The sequence below is a fragment of the Bombyx mori genome, chromosome 3 (assembly GCF_030269925.1).
Source record: "Bombyx mori chromosome 3, ASM3026992v2".
In the NCBI taxonomy this organism is placed as follows: domain Eukaryota; kingdom Metazoa; phylum Arthropoda; class Insecta; order Lepidoptera; family Bombycidae; genus Bombyx; species Bombyx mori.
In genome coordinates, this window is record NC_085109.1 from 7,852,914 (window position 1) to 7,876,275 (window position 23,362).

Sequence of the window (23,362 nt, forward strand, 5' to 3'; positions counted from 1 at the left end):
ATAAGGGCATTTTAAAGCATTTTCCTTGCATGTTATAAGAAATTACTGATGTAAGAATCATAATTTTTATATAAAATGGAAATGCGTATATAATTATTGTTCAAAAACTTGTCTTAGATTATTATTTTTTACAATTTACCCATTACCGTCCAATGTCAAATAGTATAGTATAGTAAGCCTAAACAGCTCACTTATTGTAAACATTGTTTACTATTTTATTTCTATATAATAATAGATTGAGGAAAAAGTTCCTTCGCATTTTTTAAGAAAATTCACAACATTTTTTAATATAATTTATTCACATTTAACTCGAATGGAGGCCACGGATGGGTACAAGAAGCGTGGGGCGTCCTCCAACCAGGTGGACTGACGACTTAGTGCGCACGGCGGGAAGTCGTTGGATGCGGAGGACCGTATTATGTGGAAGGCATTGGGGAAGGCCTATGTCCAGCAGTGGGCAGATAAAGGCTGATGATGATAATGATAATGACATTTAACTAAAGTATGTCGGTACCATTTTGTTCGATAACTTTTTGCCATCTTGTAGGTAGGGACATGATCCCATTGCTATAGAAATTTTGGGGCTTCTGATCAAAATACCGCGACAATTGTTTTTGGCAGTCCTCTCGTGATGTTAACCTGACACTGCCTAAAGAATTCTGAAGAGACCGAAACAGGTAGAAATCTGAAGGTGCAAGGTCAGAACTATATGGCGGATGCATTAATACCTCCCAGCCAAGCTCTCTTAATTTTTGCTGATTGGCTAAAGAGTCTAGCGTTATCGTGATGAAAAACCACACCCCTTCTGTTGATTAATTCCGGCCGCTTTCTCTCAACTTCTTGCTTTAATCTCATCAGTTGTTCGCAGTTGAGTTCAGAATCGATGGTCCTGCCTGGTGGTAACAGTTCATAATGTATAATGCCCTTCCAATCCCACCACACACACAGCATCACCTTGTTGCGAGTTAACCCGGGTTTCGCCAGAGTCTGTGAAGCCTGACCGGCCTTTGACCACAACCTTTCTCGTACGTTCTTGTCGTACGTGATCCACTTTTCATCACCAGTTATCAGCTTCTTCAAAAATGGTTCGGTTTCATTACGTCGTAATAAAGAATCACAAATTAGTATACGGTTCATTAGGTTTCTTTCAGTGAGCTTTTTTGTGTACCCAGTTTTTTTCAAATGCGCCATAACTATTTTGTGGTCAATTCCCAGTTCTTCAGTTACGTTGTAACTACTGATATGCCGATCTTGCCCCACTTTTTCAAAAATGGCATCGATTTTATCCGTAATAGGGCGACCAGAGCGACGTGCATTTTTGACATCAAAATTTCCGGATTGAAAACGCTTAAACCAAATTTGTGCTACTCTCACAGACAGCACTAGGTCCATAAACATCGCAATTTTTTTCACGGCTTGCGTTGCTTTTTTACTTTTTTCGTAGTAAAATTTTCAAATGTATCGAATATCTTCATTAGATTCACTCATCTTGACAGTACGAAAAATAAATAAAAATCACACATCTTCCTAATTTTAATTTGGAATTATCTTCTTTCGAAATTAAACTTTTAACGATACCAAAACCAGCCAGATACAAATAGTGGGTATCCGGCGATTTTGTCCTGTTGAAAAAAAAAAGAACAAAAAAAAATAGATACAAATAGTATAGCCAAAGAGATTTTATTACAAGTTCATAAATTTTTAAGCTATTGCATAGCTTTTATCGCGGGCCTTGAGCGCGGCGACCGAATCATGAAATTCCGTAACGAAAAAAACCTAACTGCCCTCACTCCGCCTACCATGTAGCTCGCGTTCAACACATTCACACGTTCCGCTTGTGTAGTGTTTGTGAATAAGCGCGTGGCGTGATGTCACACTGCATGCGAATCATAAAAAGTCTGCCCATCTCTCTCTCGTGCGCTTTAGCTTATGAGTGTGAAGGGGACAGTTAAGGTTTTGCCTTTATTAAGGTTTAATATAGCGTGGTATTGTTTTATTATTGTTTTAATATTAAATTATCATTGTCTAATTATAATGTCATAAGTTGATAAAAAATGCTATGCAACAGCTTTACCGCCGCAGTTCCCGAGTGCCACACTTTTTTTTTTGTCAGATTGAAATCGCCGGACTTCCGCCTTTCACTGGGGATGGAGGGCGGCGCATGTCGGAATCGTACCGACTAAAACCTCCTGTCGCTCAACAACCAGCATCCAAACCTCGCATGAGACAGAGCTCATGAAAAGGCAAAGGGGGGAAAGTGAAGTGTTTAGTGCGGAGCACATCTCTCCCATCACCCTCCCCCTCGGGATACCGGACTGGCGGTCGTCGGCGCCACAACCACCAGCCCTCTCGGTCGGCAGGCTGTCCGAAGCCCGCCTAGATGGCGCCGGTTAGAATGGTCTATCCTAGGGAATACCCCGCTGGGTCAGAACCAGGGTGGGTTGGGGATAGCCGGCCTTCCATCACCCGGATGCTCATACGTAAAACGTATGCAGAGCAGCTTGCACGTCGTCTTCTTAGGCCCCCTTCGCCGGTCCCCAGGCTGACATGTGAAGGAGACCCGAAACACTTAGGAGGGCCAGGGCTTGGGCGAGATCCGCCTCCCTGGACACCGCTCGACGGGGGCGGGCCTGTGCATCTCTCACGCGCCCCGCCGCCTCGATTTGCGAGATGGTGCACTCGCAGAAGTCGAGCATCGCCTTCCACGACTCGTCGTCACCGAGCATCGATGCCAGAACACTCGGCAACGACAAGTCGTTTCCTATTTTTGCGACGAGGACACGCCGCCACCCCTCCCATGCGGGGCAGGCGACGATCGTATGTTCTGCCGTGTCCAAGTCGCAACCACAATGGTGGCACTCTGCCGTCGGCTCGGCTCTGATCCGGTGTAGGAACTCACCGAAGCAACCATGCCCAGTGAGTAACTGCGTGAGCCGGAAAGTGAGGCATCCTCTGTCACGATTCACCCAATTCACAAGAACCGGGCGAATCGCCTCGACGGTCCTATGACCAGCCGAAAGATCGGCCAGCCGCCTGGACCATGACTCCAGCACGGACCGCCGAGATTGGGCCCTCCGCGCTCTGACCACACTGGGGCTGGGACGCGCCACGCCCCGGGCACGAAGGTTAGCCCGCCACTGATAGTCAGCGGCGAGCGCCTCCGCCTCCAGGACCCAAAGCGGCGTCCCAGCCAGTACACACGCCGCCTCGAAAGAGATGGTGCGATAAACACGGATGATCCTGACCGCGATGGTGCGTTGCGGCCGTTGCAGCAACTTCGCTACCCCCCACGGCCAGTGCCTGGCCCCACACGGGCGCCACCTGGTCAGGCCCCCCGATGTTAGGAAGAAGCCAGCTTAACGCGCCGGCCACCCCCAACAAACGAGGGACCAGATTCTGAAAGTGAACACGGAAGGTCCAACGACTGTTCAGAATGAGGCCGAGGTACTTTAACTGCACCCCGACCCGATACGGACGCCTCCAACCGCGATATGGGTATCGACAGGTGGCACTCTCCGGGGCCTGTGGAACCACATGGCCTCGGATTTACTGAGTGTCACGTCGAGGCCCAATCTGCTGATTTTGCCGACGACATGCGCCACCACAACGGTGGCAAGACGAGCAAACTCAGCAAACCATAAATGATATTAATTTATTTTTCGTAGTTTCCTTCCTTCTTGCGTCGATAATCCTCAGTGCTGAGGGTCGTGGCCTCCTCTAATAACTTTCTCCTGCATCATCTTGCGCCATTCCTGCCTGTCCTCGGCTGTGTGGATAGCGACGTGGACTGAGATATTGAGAGTGGAGCGTATTTGGTCCGACCAGTGCATTGGATTTCTGCCTCTGTGCCTTCTCCCGCATACCTTGCCTGTTACCAGCAGCTTTTCCAGATTGTCACCTCTCTTTCTGGCGACATGTCCAAAGATCTCGAAACTTCTCCGCGCACATGTAGTGCTGAGGCGCATTGGAATCTTGAGCTCGTTAAGAATGGATTCGTTGGTTCTGTGTTCTGTCCAACGAATCCCGAGCATTTTCCTCCAGCACCACATCTCAAACGCTTCGATGGGTTGGCGATCGGCTTTCTTGAGGGTCCAAATTTCTGCGGCCGTAGAGAAAAATGGAAAAGACGAGGGGGGTGACGAGCTGCTTTTTGGTATTCCTCGAGATGTTTCTGTCCGCCCAAACACGGTCCATTTGGGACATAGCTCTCTGTGCCATACTGATTCGCCTTCTGAGGTCCTTTTCAGAGGATCCATTACTAGCTATGACGGAGCCCAGATAAATGAAATCCTCTACGACTTCCAGGTTTAGCTTATTCGTAGTTTAATAAGTTATTATTGTTAGTAGTATTATTTAATAGTCGAAATAAAAAAATTTAATTATCTTATGATGAGAATCTTATATTAATGAGAAAGATATTCAACAAAAATAGTTTCGTTCTAATAAATTAGCATAGTAATAGTTTTTTTTTTTTTTTTTTTTTTATGTTTGAAAGTTTACTGGTGGCCCGAAGGCCTTTCCAGTTTCACCAGGACAGGTGGGCGAGCAAAGGCTCAGCCAAGAGGGGTGGGATTTGCTAACAACTGCCCGAGCGCCTCCGAAGGAGACCTAACAACTCAAGAGCAATTGTTTCGCGAATGAATCTACTACCGGATCGGAATCGCGACCCGCTGAGAAGATCCGGCGAGAAACTCAGCGGGCTGATGCATGGGTTAGGTTGCACGTCGACCTCTTTGTCGAGTTCGACGAATACGGTTACCGGGGTCCCTAAGCCTGCCCCTAGTATTAGAGCTGAAGGCATCTAATGCAAAGGTTATTGGATCTGATGGATCCGTTGGGACGTGTCTAGGGCGTCGACGGTGACTGGCTCCTGCATGATCAGGATTCGGGGAGTAGTCAGCGGCGGCAACGATAAGGCGATTATCATGACGCATAGCCTTATCGAAGTATCGTTCCGACGCTGACTTCATGTATTTCCGAATTGATTCGAGGCCCAGGTCGTCGTGTAGGTCAACGTTCCTCACGAACCACGGAGCCCCTACAGCTAACCTGCAAAAGCGGGATTGTAGGGATTGGAGGGTGTCTATGTGTGTGCGGGCCGCGTGAGCGAACACCACACTCGCGTAAGTCATGACGGGCCTTATGCAAGTTTTGTAAAGTGTCACCTTGTTCCGAAGGGACATTTTACTCCGCTTACAGATCATGGGGTAGAGTCTACCGAGAATAAACGCGGCACGGTCACGGACTGATTTTATATGCGGGCGGAATGTCATCGATGCATCCAGGGTAACGCCCAGGTACTTGACCTTCCTGGCCCAGGGTATGGGTTGTCTAAAGAGAGTAATCGGGGGTGTGAGATTCCTCCTCCTAATCCGGGAGGAAATCCGTGTGGAGCTTCCCCTCTGAAATAGCACCGCAGTACTTTTCGCTGGGTTGATGTCTATGCGCCATTTTCGGAACCACTGTCCTAGGGCTAGGGCTGCGCTCTGAAGCTTCTTCGCGATTAGGGACTTATTTCTACTAGAATAGTAAACAGTCGTGTCGTCGGCGAATAAAGCTAAATGGGTCGGCGGCGACCGGGGAATATCGTTGACGAATAAGCTAAATAGGAGGGGTGAGAGGACAGAGCCTTGCGGGACTCCAGCTGTGAGAGGTCGTGGGGAGGAGCGGGTTCCCTCGACTCGATATCGAAAAGAGCGGTTCGACAAGAAGTCCCGTATGATGAGCACGAGACTATCCGGCACGCCCATGTTGAATAGTTTGAAAATCAAACCATTGTGCCAGACTTTGTCGAACGCTTTTGCGACGTCGAAGAAGAGAGCTCCCGTGTATAACGGTTTTGGTCGATTAAGCCCCACAAGAATGTGCTCCGTGAGGCGGTGCACCTGTTGAACGCATGAGTGATTTGTACGGAATCCGAATTGTTCATCGATAAGAATGCCCTTGGATGAGACGAAGTCTCTGAGGCGTTTGTAGAGCAGACGCTCATACAGTTTGCCTAGAGACATGAGGAGGCTAATCGGGCGGTAGCTCGTCGGATGATTTTTTGGTTTACCGGGTTTATGTATGCCGATAACGTCCGCTTCTTTCCACACCGCGGGAAAGATACAGTTCGCCATAGCGGCATTGAAAATAGATGCCAACATCACGATGAGTTGGACGGGTAGAAGTTTAATAACGCGGTTGGATATACCGTCGGAACCGGGAGCCTTGCGAGGACGTAGGTCTTTGATCAAGTCTTTAACTTCCATCGGGGTGACGGGTGGTAACGCATCAGAGGGTGGCAAGGAGGCTCTGCGTTCTACCTCACTGTCTACTAATTCTACATGAACAGGGTCCACGGATTGAGTGCTGGGCGTGCACTGGGTTTGCAATGTATCGGCCAGCAGCTCTGCTTTTTCGTCATCATCGAACGCCGCGAGTCGGCCTGAGGGGCCTACGAGGGGGGGCATAGTTACTACCGTATCCGATTTGAGAGTACGAGCTAAGCGGTAGTAAGACCTTTGAGAGGGCGCGAGTCCTTCTAAGAAATCAGACCATCTGGCATCTCGGACTTCGGTGATGCGAGACTTTACGTCGCGTTGTAGGGCACGCATTCGAATACGATTTTCCGCGGTAGGATACCTATCGTACGCACGGATCGAGGCGTTCTTAGCTCTAAGGAGTTCCCTAATATCGTCGGGCAATTTGAAGCGGTGAAGGAAGTCCTCCGCTACAACTTGCTTCGATGACCTATCTAATGTCGAGGTGATGTGTGACGTTACGATGTCTATGGCTTCAGCGGTATCCTGAGGAGACGGGATAGAGTCCGGACTAAACGGAAGCGATGGTGGATCAGATTCAGCCAGGCTGATGCCCAGCGTGTGCCAATCCACCACAGTCCTCGTGACGGGAACGGAATCGGGAGCGCGACCGAGCTTCATAACGACGGGACGGTGGTCTGAATCTAACTCTGAAACTACTTCGATCGAGTGTAAGCGCAGAGTTACGTTTTTTAATAACGCTATGTCGAGTATATCCGGGCGATGCGCGATATTTAGCGGGTAGTGAGTCGGGGTTAGCGGAGCGACGATATCGAAGGCGAGATCATCGACTAACGCGTCAAGCCGCCTGCCATTCGGGGTTGTGGTGTGTGAGTTCCACCTGATGTGTTTACAATTTAGGTCGCCCGCCAGAATGACAGAGCTCCCCATACCGAGCAGCGCCTCGATATCACTGCTTAGAACGATCTTATCCGGTGGAAGATAAACGGACGCGATAACGATCGGCGCGTGTCCCGTCAGTGAGATTCGGCACACTGATGCTTCGATATTAGCGAGCGCGGGAGGATCGAGCGGGACGCAATGCAGGGCTCTTCTATAGTAAATGACGGTACCACCACCACGGGCAGAAAGCCTGTCGTTCCTGACCATGTTATAGTTCGCGATTTTAGGGTCACGGCGCGCGGGCTTAAGTAGGGTCTCCTGCACTAAAAAGATATCAATTTGGTGGTCACGCAAAAAGTCAGAAACCTGATCACGTTGATTTGCGAGACCGTAAGCGTTAAAAAATCCTATCGTTACGGATAGGGGCTTTATTCTACTTATATACGCCATTGATTACCGGCGGAGTGAGGGGAGGACGTACGTATTTAATGACGCGTATACGTCGGCGTATTCCTGCACAACGGCGATAAAGTGTTGTGCAGTGGAGGCAGCGCGAATGGCGTCGCCCAAAGCGTTAACGCGCTCAAAGTTGATCGACTGAAAGAAGTCGATCGCTAAAGCGAGATTGTCGGACGCGGTCGGAGGGCAAGTCGCGGGAGAGGGACGAGTCGCGGGGGCGGGACGAATCGCGGAGGAGGGAGTTGTAGCCGTGTTCGTGTACGGCAGCGGTTTTGCCCAGGCCGAGACACTGGGCACCGCCGCCGGAACGAACGCTGGCTTAGCCTGCGACGCAGAGGGTGCCGAGGCTTTGATGTCTGGGCCGGAAGCTCGGAGGCGGTTTTGGCGGGCGACGCGGCGATTTATTTTAGGGGCTCGGGGGCAACCACGGTAATTCGCGGGGTGACCCTGTGTTCGACACAGGACGCAGCTAGGCGGTTCCATCGCGGTTTTTTGGTCGCGAGCGCAGAGGGCCGTGGCGTGATCGCCCAAACACTTAACACATCGGGGGCGCGCGTGACAGTTACGGGAAGAGTGCCCGTACAATTGACAGTTATGGCACTGGCTAGGAGTGCCTTTTTTATGGGGGGCTTCGACAGCGATACCAGAGAGCCTACAGACGGTCTGTGTGTTAAAGATTTTCTTACCCTCGGGGGTAGGCTGGAGAGCGACTAGAACCATATTATATGGCTCCCTACCGCGACCGGTGTGCATACGGTGCACAGAATTCACTGGTAGGCCTTGTTCTAACAGGTCGGCTTTTACGAGCTCTACATCTAACTCTTTAGGGATTCCACGTATTACAACGCGGAGTTCGCGCTCCTCCTGGAGCGTATACGTATGGAAACTTATACGCTCCTTACGGAGGTAAGAAGAGAGGGCCCTATGGTCGTCGGGTGTTTGAACCTTAATTTGAATGCCGTTCGCGAGGTTACGGGCATTCGTGAAATTTATATTTTTGGCCTTAAGGGCCAGGCAAACTCGATCCCAAGCTGCCTTCTCCTGAAGGATAACCGGGGGAGGGGTCTGGGTTTTATTTTGTGCCACCGGACGCGGCGACGGAGTGGCACGGGCTGGGGGCGCAACGGGAGTCTGAGGGCGGGGGCGCGACGCGTTCACGGCTTTGCTAATTTTAGCGGCCGCGGGAGCTCGAGACTCCGCGGCACGCTTCTTACCCTTCTGTACCAGGGTGAATCCATCCGTCGATGAGGCGGGGGCGAGGTCGACCTCCATGTCCGAGTCAGAGTCGGAGCACGAGGAGGCGGGTGCAGGCGACCTACGAGCAAGTGTAGGTGTTTTAGAGGGCGCGACGGAGGCCGCGGATGATCGCTCAGCTGAAACGATGGTCACGGCGGACGACGCAGCAGCTTTTCTCGCCAGTATAGGCGACACGGGAGCGGCAGGCACGACAGAGGCTGCGGTGCTCAATGCAGAAGCTCTGCACGCAGGTACAGGCGACGCAGGAGCAGCGAGCGCGGCGGAGTCCTCGAGAGGGCTCGCAGTGTGATTGGCCTTGAAGGCCAAAAACTCCGAGGCGAGCTGTGGGTGGCGAAGTCGGAGGAATTCCGCGAATACAGCGTCCATGATCGCTGAGTACCCAGGTGGGGCGGCCCCGGGTCTTGAAAACACTCGCCTTGCGGCGAGGCCCCAACTTCTCGGACCTGAGCGGTTCTATTGAAAACAGGTGGCAATGCGGCGCGATTACTACAGGACAAAGAAAAAGCACAACAAAACAGAAATTACGAAAAGAAACAAAACAAATAAATACTTGCAGGAAACCACTTTGTCGGCAGATGTACCACGAACACAGAAACAACAAAAGGAAACAGTAATAGTACAGTGAACTAGCAATTTATTTTGGTGATTCTGAATTTAAACAAATATATTGATGAGAAGAATTCATTTTTACTTTGCAAATTTGTAAATACACGCTCTGTAGCAATGTACGGACATATAATAATATGAAGAAACAATAATAGCATCTACAAATACATAATTATGTACTACGTGGTTAGATTTACTAAAATTAATACAACATTTATTAATTAAATTAATGAAATTGTGGCTTTAAAGTTTTAGGGGTGTATAAAAAATGGGGGGCGCTGAAAAGTAATTGATTTTCAAAGGGGGCGGTAACAGAAATAAGTTTGATAATCACTGGTCTATACTCTCCAGTAACCACTTGACACCAGGTGGGCTGTGAGCTCGTCCACCCTACTAAGAAATAAAAAAAAATGCGTGTCTGCTTCGCTGCTGACTTTTGTACTTCAGATACTACAATGATTTCTGTTTCAGATGGATGGCCAGACGGGGAAGAGGAATCCACAGGAGGAGCGCTTCGGGAACGCGAGCTGCGGTCACTGCACCGCACCATCCCCGCGCTGCGGAGAAGAGAACTCGACACCCGGGCTATCAAGCACCACTTCTATCCTGAGGGAGGATGGGGGTAAATTTTTTTTTCTTATAATTAATTGCAGCCATTTCGTTTTTTTTATTACTTAGATGGGTGGACGAGCTTACAGCCCACCTGGTGTTAAGTGGTTACTGGAGCCCATAAGACATCCACAACGTAAATGCGTTACTCACCCCGAGACAAGTTCTAAGGTCTCATGTATAGTTACAACGGCTGCCCCACCCTTGAAACCGAAACGCATTACTGCTTCACGGTAAAAATAGGCAGGGTGGTGATACCCACCCGCGCGGACTCACAAGAGGTCCTATCACCAGTAATCGTTTCCAAATACCAGGAAACCTTTAATATTTGACCTTAAAATTATACTTTAAAAACACTACTAGTCTAAATTAAATAAAGCTTAATACAAAATATGCTATAAACTACTGAAAAATCGCACAGAATATACAAATAAGATTTCTCACCCAAAAAAAAAACATTGAGTATTTTGCGTAAATTTACTACGAAGACAGAAAAATCGTAGGAAGCGAGTGTTGTCATAAAATCTAACGTCTAACGGCTGTCATTTTATCAAGCAAAAGTTTTCACGAATACTTTTTTATTGGCTCGGTTTTATGCTTGGCGATAAAATAAGACTTAGAAAATGAATATCTACCGTTTGACTTTGACTTACCGCCTACTTATTGAAGAGTTTTTGTCAAGAAAATTGCTCTGAAAAAGCAACCGAAGACGAATAAAATGTTAATCAAACTTAAACTTGTGAATTATGTTCTTTGTAAATTTAAGTGATAATAGTATTCGTTCCAGATTTAAAAAAAATGGAGACTTAGTAATTATCTGTTGTAGTTGAAATAAGGCTATTTATAAAAACTACGGGGCTAAATTGAGTTATCATTATATTATTTTCATAATGAATTCAGATTCTGCGAAGAAATTGTACGCCTTTGACTATCCATACTTGTTTCATTAAGAAAAATAATACATAGTTGTTCTGTTTGCTTATTCATAAAATAAAAAAATATATTATAACATAAATATAAACATAAAATATATTTCAACTTTATCCATTTCTACACTCGAAAATCCTGTAATTCAATTTATCATTCTAATGCTCTTTTTTATAATAAACTAGCTGACCCGGCAGACTTCGTAGTGTCTCAATTGATAAATAAAAGACCTAAACTTTTGTATAAAATAAACTTAAAACAAACAAAAAGAATCCGTCTGACGGGGGACACATCAAAGGAAAAACAAAATTGTTATTTTTATTGAATTTTGAGCATTTTCATATTTATCTACCTTTTAAACCTTCTCTAGACTTCCACAAATAATTCAAGACCAAAATTAGCCAAATCGGTCCAGCCGTTCTCGAGTTTTAGCGAGACTAACGAACAGCAATTCATTTTTATATATATAGATAGATAGATTAGCGTTTCTGTAAGGTCCTTTATAGAAACACTAACAAAAATACCTATTCATAATCGTTCGTAATAGCTCATTAGCTGTTGGATAAAGATAAAATAGAAATTTAATACATATATGACGTATTAACTAATGTAGGTTTATAGTTTATACCTACGAAAGCCATTCCACCTTCTCTTTCGCAGAATCTGCAAAACATGAGCTTGATTATACCTTTGAAGGAAAATAAGATCAAAGGTTCCCTAATAATGTCATAATTACATACAATTAAATACTAAGAATGACAAAAGTAGGGAAACATTCTCGAACTGCAACTCACTGATACATTTACACATACTCGTATAAGAATTTGTGGATCAGATCGACTCATCGATTGGACGATAAACGAATCTGTGCTTCGGTTATCGACACAATTTACGAATACAATTTCCTGGTGGCGTCCGATAATATCTCGTTATGTTTCTGAGTCGGCATGAAAATAAACTAAACAATTTATGGTATTAAATTAGTATGCGATTTTTAAACTATTCTATTTCAAAAATAACTATTCTTAATAATGTGGTGTCTGTTTGAACGCTCGATAGCTTAATGACAGAAACAACGAAAGACATTGTCATAGAACCTATAATATAATAATACTAGCCGTACTCGCCCGCTTCGCTGTGCATTTAAAATTAACATTATTATTTATTATCATTATTATTAGGGAGTCTAACACTCATATAAATATTAACCTATCCATTAAGTACATGTATTTTCTAAATGGATACCAAATTTCAAGTCAATCGGATGCATGGTTCAGTAGTTATAATGGAACATCCGTAAAAACCACTATAGATTTATATATTATTTACACTCTATAAGCTGACTTGATGAATTAATTAAACATGTGATTTCTTAAAACTTTCCACGAGTTAATCGTCGCATGAGTTTCCGTAGGTATATGTACTTATTCCCGATACTGTTTGAATACTGGTGGTAGGACCTCTTGTGAGTCCGTACGGGTAGGTACCACCGCCCTGCCTATTTCTACCGTGAAGCAGTAATGCGTTTCGGTTTGAAGGGTGGGGCAGCCGTTGTAACTATACTTGAGACCTTAGAACTTATATCTCAAGGTGGGTGGCGCATTTACGTTGTGGATGTGTATGGGCTCCAGTAACCACTTAACACCAGGTGGGCTGGGAGCCCGCCGTCCACCCAACTAAGCAATAAAAAAATACTACTGAACCATGTATCCGATTGACTTGAAACTTGGTATCCATGTAGAAAATACATGTACTTAATGGATAGGCTAATATTTATATGAGTGTTGGGGGCTCCCTACACCAGTTGCGGGGGCGGTAATGATGAGAATATTTGTGGGGGTGAGATATAATAATGTTAATTTTAAATGCCCAGCGAAGCGGACGGGTACAGCTAGTATTATCTAAAATTGATATGGAAAACTACAGGTATTTTCCCTAATGCAGCATCGATGTTATAGATGGATCGTTTGTGGAGCGGCCTTTCTTGCACACTTATTGTCAACCGGACTACAGCTGGCTTACGGAGCGCTACACGTTTACGCTTTGAAACACCTTGGACCAACCGCAGATCATGCTGGTAAGGCACAAATTATGTTCATTATTATTACAGTCATTTCATATTACAGTCAATGAATATGTTAGAGGAAGTCTGATCATTCCGATAGTGGCACCCGTCACGTGCGGACGTGCTCATCGTCCACTAGATCGCCCGGTCTTTGTTCGCCCGGCTTTTGTTAGCCCGGCCATTGTTCGCGCGGCCTGTGTTCGTGATACATCTGCCGACCAAGTGTGTTTCCTGGAAGCTTTTATTTGTTTTGTTTTAGTTATTTTTGTGTTCGTGGAACATTTGCCGACAAAATGGTTTCCTGCAAGTATTTATTTGTTTTGTTTCTTTTTGTAATTTCTGTTTTGTTGTGCTTTTTCTTTGTCTTGTAGTAATCGCGCCGCATTGCCACCTGTGTTCAATAGAACCGCTCAGGTCCGAGACGTTGGGGCCTCGCCGCAAGGCGAGTGTTTTCAAGACCCGGGGCCGCCCCACCTGGGTACTCAGCGATCATGGACGCTGTATTCGCGGAATTCCTCCGACTTCGCCACCCACAGCTCGCCTCGGAGTTTTTGGCCTTCAAGGCCAATCACACTGCGAGCCCTCTCGAGGACTCCGCCGCGCTCGCTGCTCCTGCGTCGCCTGTACCTGCGTGCAGAGCTTCTGCATTGAGCACCGCAGCCTCTGTCGTGCCTGCCGCTCCCGTGTCGCCTATACTGGCGAGAAAAGCTGCTGCGTCGTCCGCCGTGACCATCGTTTCAGCTGAGCGATCATCCGCGGCCTCCGTCGCGCCCTCTAAAACACCTACACTTGCTCGTAGGTCGCCTGCACCCGCCTCCTCGTGCTCCGACTCTGACTCGGACATGGAGGTCGACCTCGCCCCCGCCTCATCGACGGATGGATTCACCCTGGTACAGAAGGGTAAGAAGCGTGCCGCGGAGTCTCGAGCTCCCGCGGCCGCTAAAATTAGCAAAGCCGTGAACGCGTCGCGCCCCCGCCCTCAGACTCCCGTTGCGCCCCCAGCCCGTGCCACTCCGTCGCCGCGTCCGGTGGCACAAAATAAAACCCAGACCCCTCCCCCGGTTATCCTTCAGGAGAAGGCAGCTTGGGATCGAGTTTGCCTGGCCCTTAAGGCCAAAAATATAAATTTCACGAATGCCCGTAACCTCGCGAACGGCATTCAAATTAAGGTTCAAACACCCGACGACCATAGGGCCCTCTCTTCTTACCTCCGTAAGGAGCGTATAAGTTTCCATACGTATACGCTCCAGGAGGAGCGCGAACTCCGCGTTGTAATACGCGGAATCCCTAAAGAGTTAGATGTAGAGCTCGTAAAAGCCGACCTGTTAGAACAAGGCCTACCAGTGAATTCTGTGCACCGTATGCACACCGGTCGCGGTAGGGAGCCATATAATATGGTTCTAGTCGCTCTCCAGCCTACCCCCGAGGGTAAGAAAATCTTTAACACACAGACCGTCTGTAGGCTCTCTGGTATCGCTGTCGAAGCCCCCCATAAAAAAGGCACTCCTAGCCAGTGCCATAACTGTCAATTGTACGGGCACTCTTCCCGTAACTGTCACGCGCGCCCCCGATGTGTTAAGTGTTTGGGCGATCACGCCACGGCCCTCTGCGCTCGCGACCAAAAAACCGCGACGGAACCGCCTAGCTGCGTCCTGTGTCGAACACAGGGTCACCCCGCGAATTACCGTGGTTGCCCCCGAGCCCCTAAAATAAATCGCCGCGTCGCCCGCCAAAACCGCCTCCGAGCTTCCGGCCCAGACATCAAAGCCTCGGCACCCTCTGCGTCGCAGGCTAAGCCAGCGTTCGTTCCGGCGGCGGTGCCCAGTGTCTCGGCCTGGGCAAAACCGCTGCCGTACACGAACACGGCTACAACTCCCTCCTCCGCGATTCGTCCCGCCCCCGCGACTCGTCCCTCTCCCGCGACTTGCCCTCCGACCGCGTCCGACAATCTCGCTTTAGCGATCGACTTCTTTCAGTCGATCAACTTTGAGCGCGTTAACGCTTTGGGCGACGCCATTCGCGCTGCCTCCACTGCACAACACTTTATCGCCGTTGTGCAGGAATACGCCGACGTATACGCGTCATTAAATACGTACGTCCTCCCCTCACTCCGCCGGTAATCAATGGCGTATATAAGTAGAATAAAGCCCCTATCCGTAACGATAGGATTTTTTAACGCTTACGGTCTCGCAAATCAACGTGATCAGGTTTCTGACTTTTTGCGTGACCACCAAATTGATATCTTTTTAGTGCAGGAGACCCTACTTAAGCCCGCGCGCCGTGACCCTAAAATCGCGAACTATAACATGGTCAGGAACGACAGGCTCTCTGCCCGTGGTGGTGGTACCGTCATTTACTATAGAAGAGCCCTGCATTGCGTCCCGCTCGATCCTCCCGCGCTCGCTAATATCGAAGCATCAGTGTGCCGAATCTCACTGACGGGACACGCGCCGATCGTTATCGCGTCCGTTTATCTTCCACCGGATAAGATCGTTCTAAGCAGTGATATCGAGGCGCTGCTCGGTATGGGGAGCTCTGTCATTCTGGCGGGCGACCTAAATTGTAAACACATCAGGTGGAACTCACACACCACAACCCCGAATGGCAGGCGGCTTGACGCGTTAGTCGATGATCTCGCCTTCGATATCGTCGCTCCGCTAACCCCGACTCACTACCCGCTAAATATCGCGCATCGCCCGGATATACTCGACATAGCGTTATTAAAAAACGTAACTCTGCGCTTACACTCGATCGAAGTAGTTTCAGAGTTAGATTCAGACCACCGTCCCGTCGTTATGAAGCTCGGTCGCGCTCCCGATTCCGTTCCCGTCACGAGGACTGTGGTGGATTGGCACACGCTGGGCATCAGCCTGGCTGAATCTGATCCACCATCGCTTCCGTTTAGTCCGGACTCTATCCCGTCTCCTCAGGATACCGCTGAAGCCATAGACATCGTAACGTCACACATCACCTCGACATTAGATAGGTCATCGAAGCAAGTTGTAGCGGAGGACTTCCTTCACCGCTTCAAATTGCCCGACGATATTAGGGAACTCCTTAGAGCTAAGAACGCCTCGATCCGTGCGTACGATAGGTATCCTACCGCGGAAAATCGTATTCGAATGCGTGCCCTACAACGCGACGTAAAGTCTCGCATCACCGAAGTCCGAGATGCCAGATGGTCTGATTTCTTAGAAGGACTCGCGCCCTCTCAAAGGTCTTACTACCGCTTAGCTCGTACTCTCAAATCGGATACGGTAGTAACTATGCCCCCCCTCGTAGGCCCCTCAGGCCGACTCGCGGCGTTCGATGATGACGAAAAAGCAGAGCTGCTGGCCGATACATTGCAAACCCAGTGCACGCCCAGCACTCAATCCGTGGACCCTGTTCATGTAGAATTAGTAGACAGTGAGGTAGAACGCAGAGCCTCCTTGCCACCCTCTGATGCGTTACCACCCGTCACCCCGATGGAAGTTAAAGACTTGATCAAAGACCTACGTCCTCGCAAGGCTCCCGGTTCCGACGGTATATCCAACCGCGTTATTAAACTTCTACCCGTCCAACTCATCGTGATGTTGGCATCTATTTTCAATGCCGCTATGGCGAACTGTATCTTTCCCGCGGTGTGGAAAGAAGCGGACGTTATCGGCATACATAAACCCGGTAAACCAAAAAATCATCCGACGAGCTACCGCCCGATTAGCCTCCTCATGTCTCTAGGCAAACTGTATGAGCGTCTGCTCTACAAACGCCTCAGAGACTTCGTCTCATCCAAGGGCATTCTTATCGATGAACAATTCGGATTCCGTACAAATCACTCATGCGTTCAACAGGTGCACCGCCTCACGGAGCACATTCTTGTGGGGCTTAATCGACCAAAACCGTTATACACGGGAGCTCTCTTCTTTGACGTCGCAAAAGCGTTCGACAAAGTCTGGCACAATGGTTTGATTTTCAAACTATTCAACATGGGCGTGCCGGATAGTCTCGTGCTCATCATACGGGACTTCTTGTCGAACCGCTCTTTTCGATATCGAGTCGAGGGAACCCGCTCCTCCCCACGACCTCTCACAGCTGGAGTCCCGCAAGGCTCTGTCCTCTCACCCCTCCTATTTAGCTTATTCGTCAACGATATTCCCCGGTCGCCGCCGACCCATTTAGCTTTATTCGCCGACGACACGACTGTTTACTATTCTAGTAGAAATAAGTCCCTAATCGCGAAGAAGCTTCAGAGCGCAGCCCTAGCCCTAGGACAGTGGTTCCGAAAATGGCGCATAGACATCAACCCAGCGAAAAGTACTGCGGTGCTATTTCAGAGGGGAAGCTCCACACGGATTTCCTCCCGGATTAGGAGGAGGAATCTCACACCCCCGATTACTCTCTTTAGACAACCCATACCCTGGGCCAGGAAGGTCAAGTACCTGGGCGTTACCCTGGATGCATCGATGACATTCCGCCCGCATATAAAATCAGTCCGTGACCGTGCCGCGTTTATTCTCGGTAGACTCTACCCCATGATCTGTAAGCGGAGTAAAATGTCCCTTCGGAACAAGGTGACACTTTACAAAACTTGCATAAGGCCCGTCATGACTTACGCGAGTGTGGTGTTCGCTCACGCGGCCCGCACACACATAGACACCCTCCAATCCCTACAATCCCGCTTTTGCAGGTTAGCTGTCGGGGCTCCGTGGTTCGTGAGGAACGTTGACCTACACGACGACCTGGGCCTCGAATCAATTCGGAAATACATGAAGTCAGCGTCGGAACGATACTTCGATAAGGCTATGCGTCATGATAATCGCCTTATCGTTGCCGCCGCTGACTACTCCCCGAATCCTGATCATGCAGGAGCCAGTCACCGTCGACGCCCTAGACACGTCCTTACGGATCCATCAGATCCAATAACCTTTGCATTAGATGCCTTCAGCTCTAATACTAGGGGCAGGCTTAGGGACCCCGGTAACCGTACTCGTCGAACTCGACAAAGAGGTCGACGTGCAACCTAACCCATGCATCAGCCCGCTGAGTTTCTCGCCGGATCTTCTCAGCGGGTCGCGATTCCGATCCGGTAGTAGATTCATTCGCGAAACAATTGCTCTTGAGTTGTTAGGTCTCCTTCGGAGGCGCTCGGGCAGTTGTTAGCAAATCCCACCCCTCTTGGCTGAGCCTTTGCTCGCCCACCTGTCCTGGTGAAACTGGAAAGGCCTTCGGGCCACCAGTAAACTTTCAATCATAAAAAAAAAAAAAAAAAAAAAAAAAAAAAAAAAAAAAAAAAAAAAAAAAAAAAAAAAAAAAAAAAAAAAAGGAAGTCTGAAAGTGGCACCGGTGACAGAGAAGCAGAGAGTGCGCGTCTGAGATGGTATGGACGTGTGATGAGACGGAATGAAAATGAGGTTGGTAAGAGAATGTTAACTATGAATGTGGAATGGGCCTGGGATTCGAACACAAGTGCATCGTTCAACACGAATGCACCGCTCTTAGGCCACGACGACTTCAATTTATATATTTAAATTAAACAGACAATAGCGACAAAAGTTTATCTACAGTGTCAATAAAAGAATAATGGCATTACGCACAACACAAACAAATTCATCTAGACAAGTTTTAAAGAAGTTATAGAACTCCAATTTGGTTAGCCAACCCAGCTACTCACTTAAAATAACTTTCTATGAACGGTAGGCGTTAATAGTAATTTTTCATCACGCCTCCGTTTATTAAAACTAACTTGTGTTTACACGACGCATTCATGCTCTGCGAACCAAATTAAGATCGAGTATTAAGTAAACGAACTTTCTGAGTCACCGCTATTTGTTAGACCGACCTGATTTATTAAATTAATTTTCTCTAAGATTCATGAAGCCGGTCCGAATATTATGAAAGCAATTTAGGTTATGACCGCAGTCTTTGTTGTCAACGTTACGGTAGGCGGTGCGCCGGGAATGTCACTAGCGATTTCCGAATTGAAATTTTGTTAATACTGAATAACGATAATTAGTTACCGGCTCATTCCGATAGAGGCACCCGTCACGCGCGGACGTGCTCATCGACCACTCGATCGCCCGGCCTTTGTTCGCCCGGCTTTTGTTAGCCCGGCCATTGTTCGCGCGGCCTGTGTTCGTGGTACATCTGCCGACTAAGTGCTCTTCCTGGAAGTTTTTATTTGTTTTGTTTCCTTTTGTTATTTCTGTGTTCGTGGTACATCTGCCGACAAACTGTCTTCCTGGAAGTGTTTAATTGTTTTGTTTCTTTTTGTTATTTCCGTTTTGTTGTGATTTTTCTTTGTCCTACAGTAATCGTGCCGCATCGCCACCTGTGTTCAATAGAACCGCTCAGGTCCGAGAAGTTGGGGCCTCGCCGCAAGGCGAGTGTTTTCTAAGACCCAGGGTAGCCCCACCTGGGCACGTAGACATCATGGACGCTGTATTTGCGGAATTTCTCCGGCTTCGCTACCCAAAGCTCACTTCCGAGTTTCAGGCCTTCAAGGCCGATCACACTGCGAGCCCTCTCGTGGACTCCACCGAGCTCGCTGCTCCTGCGTCGCCTGTACCTGCGTGCAAAGCTTCTGCATCGAGCACCGCAGCCTCCGTCGTGCCTGCCGTTCCCGCGTCGCCTATACTGGCGAGTAAAACTGCTGCGTCGTCCGCCGTGGTCACCGTTCCAGCAGCGCGATCATCCGCGGCCTCCGTCGCGCCGTCCAAAACACCTACTCGTAGGTCACCTGCGCCCGCCTCCTCGTCCTCCGACTCTGACTCGGAGATGGAGGTCGACCTCGCTCCCGCCTCATCGACGGATGGATTCACCCTGGTGCAAAAGGGTAAGAAGCGTGCCGCGGAGTCTCGAGCTCCCGCGGCCGCTAAAATTAGCAAAGCCGCGAACGCGTCGCGCCCCCGCCCTCAGACTCCCGTTGCGCCTCCAGCCCGTGCCACTCCGTCGCCGCGTCCGGTGGCACAAAATAAAGCCCAGACCCCTCCCCCGGTAATCCTTCAAGAGAAGGCAGCTTGGGAACGAGTTTCCCTGGCCCTTAAGGCCAAAAATATCAATTTTACGAATGCCCGTAACCTCGCGAACGGCATTCAAATTAAGGTTCGAACATCCGACGACCATAGGGCCCTCTCTTCTTACCTCCGTAAGGAGCGTATAAGTTTCCATACATATACGCTCCAGGAGGAGCGCGAACTCCGTGCCGTTATACGTGGCATCCCTAAAGAGTTGGATGCCGAGCTCGTCAAGGCCGACCTTCTCGAACAAGGCCTACCGGTTAACTCCGTACACCGCATGCACACAGGCCGCGGAAGGGAGCCATATAATATGGTTCTCGTCGCCCTCCAGCCTACCCCCGAGGGTAAGCAAATATTCAACATCCGAACGGTCTGTAGCCTTTCCGGAATCGCAGTCGAAACCCCACACAAGAAAGGCACACCTAGCCAGTGCCATAACTGCCAATTATACGGGCATTCTTCCCGTAACTGTCACGCGCGCCCCCGATGCGTCAAGTGCTTAGGCGATCACGCCACGGCCCTATGCACTCGCGATCAAAAAACCGCGACAGAACCGCCTAGCTGCGTCCTGTGTCGAACACAGGGTCACCCCGCAAATTACCGCGGATGCCCCCAAGCCCCGAAAATAAATCGCCGCGTCGCCCGCCAAAACCGCCTCCGAGCTTCCGGCCCAGACATCAAAGCCTCGGCACCCTCTGTGTCGCAGGCTAAGCCAGCGTTCGTTCCGGCGCCGGTGCCCAGTGTCTCGGCCTGGGCGAAACCGCTGCCGTACATGAACACGGCTACAACTCCCTCCTCCGCGATTCGTCCCGCCCCCGCGACTCGTCCCTCTCCCGCGACTTGCCCTCCGACCGCGTCCGACAATCTCGCTTTAGCGATCGACTTCTTTCAGTCGATCAACTTTGAGCGCGTTAACGCTTTGGGCGACGCCATTCGCTCTGCCTCCACTGCACAACACTTTATCGCCGTTGTGCAAGAATACGCCGACGTATACGCGTCATTAAATACGTACGTCCTCCCCTCACTCCGCCGGTAATCAATGGCGTATATAAGTAGAATAAAGCCCCTATCCGTAACGATAGGATTTTTTAACGCTTACGGTCTCGCAAATCAGCGTGATCAGGTTTCTGACTTTTTGCGTGACCATCAAATTGATATCTTTTTAGTGCAGGAGACCCTACTTAAGCCCGCGCGCCGTGACCCTAAAATCGCGAACTATAACATGGTCAGGAACGACAGGCTCTCTGCTCGTGGTGGTGGTACCGTCATTTACTATAGAAGAGCCCTGCATTGCGTCCCACTCGATCCTCCCGCGCTCGCTAATATCGAAGCATCAGTGTGCCGAATCTCACTGACGGGACACGCGCCGATCGTTATCGCGTCCGTTTATCTTCCACCGGATAAGATCGTTCTAAGCAGTGATATCGAGGCGCTGCTCGGCATGGGGAGCTCTGTCATTCTGGCGGGCGACCTAAATTGTAAACACATTAGGTGGAACTCACACACCACAACCCCGAATGGCAGGCGGCTTGACGCGTTAGTCGATAATCTCGCCTTCGATATCGTCGCTCCGCTAATCCCGACTCACTACCCGCTAAATATCGCGCATCGCCCGGATATACTCGACATAGCGTTATTAAAAAACGTAACTCTGCGCTTACACTCGATCGAAGTAGTTTCAGAGTTAGATTCAGACCACCGTCCCGTCGTTATGAAGCTCGGTCGCGCTCCCGATTCCGTTCCCGTCACGAGGACTGTGGTGGATTGGCACACGCTGGGCATCAGCCTGGCTGAATCTGATCCACCATCGCTACCGCTTAGCCCGGACTCTACCCCGTCTCCCCAGGATACCGCTGAAGCCATAGACATCTTAACGTCACACATCACCTCGACATTAGATAGGTCATCGAAACAAGTTGTAGCGGAGGACTTCCTTCACCGCTTCAAATTGTCCGACGATATTAGGGAACTCCTTAGAGCTAAGAACGCCTCGATACGCGCCTACGACAGGTATCCTACCGCGGAAAATCGTATTCGAATGCGTGCCCTACAACGCGACGTAAAGTCTCGCATCGCCGAAGCCCGAGATGACAGATGGTCTGATTTCTTAGAAGGACTCGCGCCCTCCCAAAGGTCTTACTACCGCTTAGCTCGTACTCTCAAATCGGATACGGTAGTAACTATGCCCCCCCTCGTAGGCCCCTCAGGCCGACTCACGGCGTTCGATGATGACGAAAAAGCAGAGCTGCTGGCCGATACATTGCAAACCCAGTGCACGCCCAGCACTCAATCCGTGGACCCTGTGCATGTAGAATTAGTAGACAGTGAGGTAGAACGCAGAGCCTCCTTGCCACCCTCTGATGTGTTACCACCCGTCACCCCGATGGAAGTTAAAGACTTGATCGAAGACCTACGTCCTCGCAAGGCTCCCGGTTCCGACGGTATATCCAACCGCGTTATTAAACTTCTACCCGTCCAACTCATCGTGATGTTGGCATCTATTTTCAATGCCGCTATGGCGAACTGTATCTTTCCCGCGGTGTGGAAAGAAGCGGACGTTATCGGCATACATAAACCCGGTAAACCAAAAAATCATCCGACGAGCTACCGCCCGATTAGCCTCCTCATGTCTCTAGGCAAACTGTATGAGCGTCTGCTCTACAAACGCCTCAGAGACTTCGTCTCATCCAAGGGCATTCTCATCGATGAACAATTCGGATTCCGTACAAATCACTCATGCGTTCAACAGGTGCACCGCCTCACGGAGCACATTCTTGTGGGGCTTAATCGACCAAAACCGTTATACACGGGAGCTCTCTTCTTCGACGTCGCAAAAGCGTTCGACAAAGTCTGGCACAACGGTTTGATTTTCAAACTATTCAACATGGGTGTGCCGGATAGTCTCGTGCTCATCATACGGGACTTCTTGTCGAACCGCTCTTTTCGATATCGAGTCGAGGGAACCCGCTCCTCCCCACGACCTCTCACAGCTGGAGTCCCGCAAGGCTCTGTCCTCTCACCCCTCCTATTTAGCTTATTCGTTAACGATATTCCCCGGTCGCCGCCGACCCATTTAGCTTTATTCGCCGACGACACGACTGTTTACTATTCCAGTAGAAACAAGTCCCTAATCGCGAAGAAGCTTCAGAGCGCAGCCCTAGCCCTAGGACAGTGGTTCCGAAAATGGCGCATAGACATCAACCCAGCGAAAAGTACTGCGGTGCTCTTTCAGAGGGGAAGCTCCACACGGATTTCCTCCCGTATTAGGAGGAGGAATCTCACACCCCCGATTACTC

General features: G+C 49.2%; 1 protein-coding gene across 2 annotated transcripts in view; it reads left to right on the top strand.

The window, feature by feature from the left end:
* The window catches only part of LOC110386645 (monocarboxylate transporter 4), a 107,102-nt gene that overhangs the window by 75,650 nt on the left and 8,090 nt on the right, over positions 1-23,362 (top strand). For both annotated transcript variants that reach the window (XM_038020501.2, XM_038020508.2), the window contains 2 exons: positions 9,939-10,089; positions 12,962-13,080. In XM_038020501.2, coding sequence (XP_037876429.1) covers positions 9,939-10,089; positions 12,962-13,080 — 270 coding nt within the window. The remainder of the gene's footprint in view (positions 1-9,938; positions 10,090-12,961; positions 13,081-23,362) is intronic.